The 3,804-nt window shown below is 54.6% G+C and overlaps 1 protein-coding gene across 1 annotated transcript in view; it reads right to left on the bottom strand.

Annotated features, from left to right (window-relative positions):
• The window catches only part of PALM3 (paralemmin 3), an 8,268-nt gene extending 5,106 nt beyond the window's left edge, over nt 1-3,162 (bottom strand). The window contains exons 1-4 of the mRNA XM_012810168.1: nt 3,118-3,162; nt 2,010-2,090; nt 1,296-1,438; nt 1,064-1,148 (exon numbers count right to left, since the gene is read on the bottom strand). Coding sequence (XP_012665622.1) covers nt 1,064-1,148; nt 1,296-1,438; nt 2,010-2,090; nt 3,118-3,162 — 354 coding nt within the window. The remainder of the gene's footprint in view (nt 1-1,063; nt 1,149-1,295; nt 1,439-2,009; nt 2,091-3,117) is intronic.
• Nucleotides 3,163-3,804: the final 642 nt, after the last annotated feature.

Below are 3,804 nucleotides of genomic sequence, written 5' to 3'. Positions count from 1 at the left end.
CCCGCCACAACGCCTGGCCATTTTTTGGTTGCAGCCATCATTGTTGTTTGGCGAGCCCAGGCTGGGGATTCGAACCCGCCACCTTAGGTGTATGTGGCTGGTGCCTCAGCCGCTTGAGCCATAGGCGCCGAGCCCAGAGGTGGCTTTTTGAGGTAAAACATCAGAGAGAGGTGAAGACTATAAAAGTCCTGTACTTCACTGCAACCAGACGTGCATGTCTCCAGATCTTTGGAGGTCAAAGTAAACCTAAAGTGCGAGTTTTCAATGTGAAGTGTTCTGTTTTTAAAAAGCAGGTGTGTTATATGGTATGTGGATTATATAGCTTAATAAAGGTGTTACCAAAGCAAAAAACAAAAACCTATGTGGTTGGGCATGGTGGCTCATGCCTGTAATCTTAGCACTCTGGGAGGCCAAGGTGGGATGATTACTAGAGGCCAGGAAGGAGTTAAAGACTAGCCTGGGAAACATAGTGAGGAACTATCTCTAAAAAAAAAAAAGAAAGAAAAAATTAGCCAGACATGGTGATATATATGCCTGTAGCCCCATCTACTGAGGAGAGTGAGGCAGATAGATTGCCTGAGCCCAGGAATTGAGGTTACAGTGAGCTCTGATGATGTCAGTGTACTCTAGCCAAGTGACAGAACAAGACTATCTCAAACAAAACAAAAAAACATATGGATGCAATCACCTGAGTGTCTCATGGGGACTCTTTCCAGGCCTAATCCCAGGGCCACTTGCCCCTATTTTCTGACTGCATTATTCATGGGACCATATTAGCCACTATATATCAAAATTTTTCCTCATGCTGATTACTGGTACTAAGCTAATCTCACAGGCACTCCCAAGGGCTTTTCCAAGTATGCACTATTGTCATTCTTATTTTAGAGATGGGTAAACTGAGCCTTGGGAAGGAAAATCGACTTGCCCAAGATCACAGAGCAAAAGGTGAATTCGAATGAAGACCTAGTGGCCAAGATACTCTTAGAGAGAGCAGCACCTATGTTCTATATCCTGTTTTGGGGGCTTCTGGCCATACCCCCCATCCCAGCCCCAGGCCCCTCACCTGTCTGCGCCAGCTGGGCCTGCTGGAGGGCTTGTGCTGGGCACCTGTGGATGCACTTTGCAATAGCTGTAGCTGGGACTGGAGTCTGGAGAAGAGAGGAGGCTTCTATGAGCCAGGCCCCCAGCCAGACTCAATCAATGAGAACCCCCAGGCTCAATTTGCCACTTCCCCAGAGTACACCCAGGGCTCTGGTCTAGCGGGACTGGGGCAGAGCTAACAGGGCTCTACTCACGTGAACAAGCTGTCTTCCAAATTCTGGATTCGGGCCTGAGCCAGGTTTTCTGGTGACTGGGGCTCCTTTGCGGTGGGGTCTTCCGGCCGCTCTGGCCCTTCAGCTTCCCGGTCCATTAGCCAACGTTCTCGGAGAGACTTCCGCTGGGGATGGGATTGGAGCAGGGGCTGGGACCCCTGCATGCTAGGCAGATTCCCCACAGCCACCCAGATGGGACATACATTAGACTGGAATGCATGCCCACAGTGCCCCCCTACCTTGCCAGGCAGGACAGACACCCTACTGCCAGCCCATAGTCCCCAAGCTGGAACACACACCCAACAATCACCTCAACCCTCTCTGGCTTGGGCAGACACCACCTTGCCCCGACAACCTTTCCAAAATGGAACAAACTCCCAAAGGTGAAATCAATGTCCCTCCCTTTCTGCCCCTCCCTATCCCAACGCGGGACTCCTCCCATCTTCCCCAAATTAGGACAAACACCTCCCAACACTGTCCCGTCCTCTTTCGAAGGTGGAACAAATGTCTCCTTTACCACCCCATTTCATTCCCTTTCAGAATGGAAGAGACACCCCCACCCCAAAGCTGGGGCCAATGCCCCTAGTTGCCCCCCTCAAATTGGACAGAGGCTCCTATCATCTCCCAAGCCAACTCGCACACCTACTACTTCATTCGTTCTCCAGGCTGGCCAGGCGCCCCCCTCCCGCCCCCAACCTTGAGCCGTTCTACGCGGAGTTTCTCCTCCTCCAGCTCTCGGCGCGCGGCACGGATCTCCTCCTGCAGCCGCCGCTTCTCCTGCGCACCGAAGACCCAGAGCTGACTGCCTGCTGGGCGCGGCCTCCTCCACCCTCCTCTCTCCCTCCTTCCTCCAGCGGGGCTCCCCGGGGTTCCCGGTGCTGCGAGCTGAGAGGGGGCAGCCAAGCGCAGGTGGGCACGGGGGGCGGGGAGGGGGCTGCGGAGGCGCTGACTCAGCGGCCGGGCAGACTGGGGTGGGGAGGGCGGAGCGGGGGCGGGGCCGGCCGCGCCCGGGATGCTGCGGAGGCCTTGCTTGTGCCCAATGGGGGTCTGTGGATGGGGGATGCTGGGGGGTGGGGCCTTGGGATGGAGATCTGGAGGAGGATCAGAGCTGTGGGGGGTCCGAGATATGGGGTTCAGATTCGGGGATCGAAGGAGGATGCTAGTGAGAAGGGGACCTAAAAGGGGGTGCAGACGTGGGCGTTTAGAAAGACTGGAGTGTAGAGATGGGGTCCAGAGAAATGAGGGTAGGTGCGATGAGGAAGTCAGAGAGACGGTGGTACAGAAGTGGGGTTCAGAAAATTGGAGTGCAAAGAGATGAGGTGCAGAGAGGAGGGTGGGTGAGATAGGGAGGCCAGAGAGATCAGAGTGCAGAAGTGGGGTGCAAAAAGATAAGGTGCAGAGATGAAGGGCAGAAGGATGACAGACAAAAATCGGATCAGAGTGATGGAGAGCTAGAAAGCTGGTCCAGAGGGACAAGTGTCAGAGTTGGAGGTCCCATAGGACGGATTCTAAGAATGGAGTCCCAAAACGGAGATTTGAGAGGTGGGGGTCTGGCAAATATTGGTCTGAGAGAAGGGGCTCAGACATGGAGTGTTTGGGGCTTAGGAATGGGATATCGGATGATGGAGGTTTTGGCAGCCCCACCATTCTGATGGTGGCAGTGGAGATGCAGAGCAGAGGGGCTGGGAACTTAGGTGGGGCGTCCTGCACAGGGCTAGAGATGAGGGCGCTCTCTCCACCCTTCACAGTGCTAGGAGACCAGGAGGGAGCTTGGGGAAAAGTTTGGGGGTGCGAGAATGCTTACCGCGATGACTTCTAGGCGCTGCCGGTAGAGGGAGCTCTCCGCCATGGGCCTGTGGGAGAAGGCAGAGACTGGAGACCGGACGCACTCTGAGGGGGCTCCCAAACCTCAGAAGACTTTTTTTTTTTTAGAAGCACGGTCTCTCTACCTTGCCCAGACTGGTCTTGAACTCCTGGCCTCAAGCGATCCTCCCACCTCGGCCTCACCAAAGTGCTGGGCTTATAGGAGTGAGCCACCTCACTGGGCCAAGTCTACCTCTTGAAATTGAGCATCATGGAAAGAGCCTAGATCCCATTTCTTTGCCTATAGTTTCCCATTTCCACCTAGGAGAAGTCAGGGGAGAGCGCAGTGAACAGAGACCATGATTGGTTGAGAATAAGACCTTGCCGCTCGGCGCCTGTGGCTCAAGCGGCTAAGGCGCCAGCCACATACACCTAAGGTGGCGGGTTCGAATCCCCAGCCCGGGTCCGCCAAACAACAATGATGGCTGCAACCAAAAAATGGTCAGGCGTTGTGGCCGGCGCCTGTAGTCCCAGCTACTTGGGAGGCGGAGGCAGGAGACTTGCTTGAGCCCAGGAGTTGGAGGTTGCTGTGAGTTGTGATGCCATGGCACTCTACCCAGGGGGATAGCTTGAGGCTCTGTCTTAAAAAAAAAAAAAAAAAAAGAGAATAAGACCTTGCTAGGTTACC

Source organism: Otolemur garnettii, unplaced genomic scaffold (genome assembly GCF_000181295.1).
Source record: "Otolemur garnettii isolate 467f Iridium unplaced genomic scaffold, OtoGar3 scaffold00127, whole genome shotgun sequence".
In the NCBI taxonomy this organism is placed as follows: Eukaryota; Metazoa; Chordata; class Mammalia; order Primates; family Galagidae; genus Otolemur; species Otolemur garnettii.
Note: the sequence above shows the minus strand (reverse complement) of the source record. Positions and strands in the feature narration are given on the sequence as shown.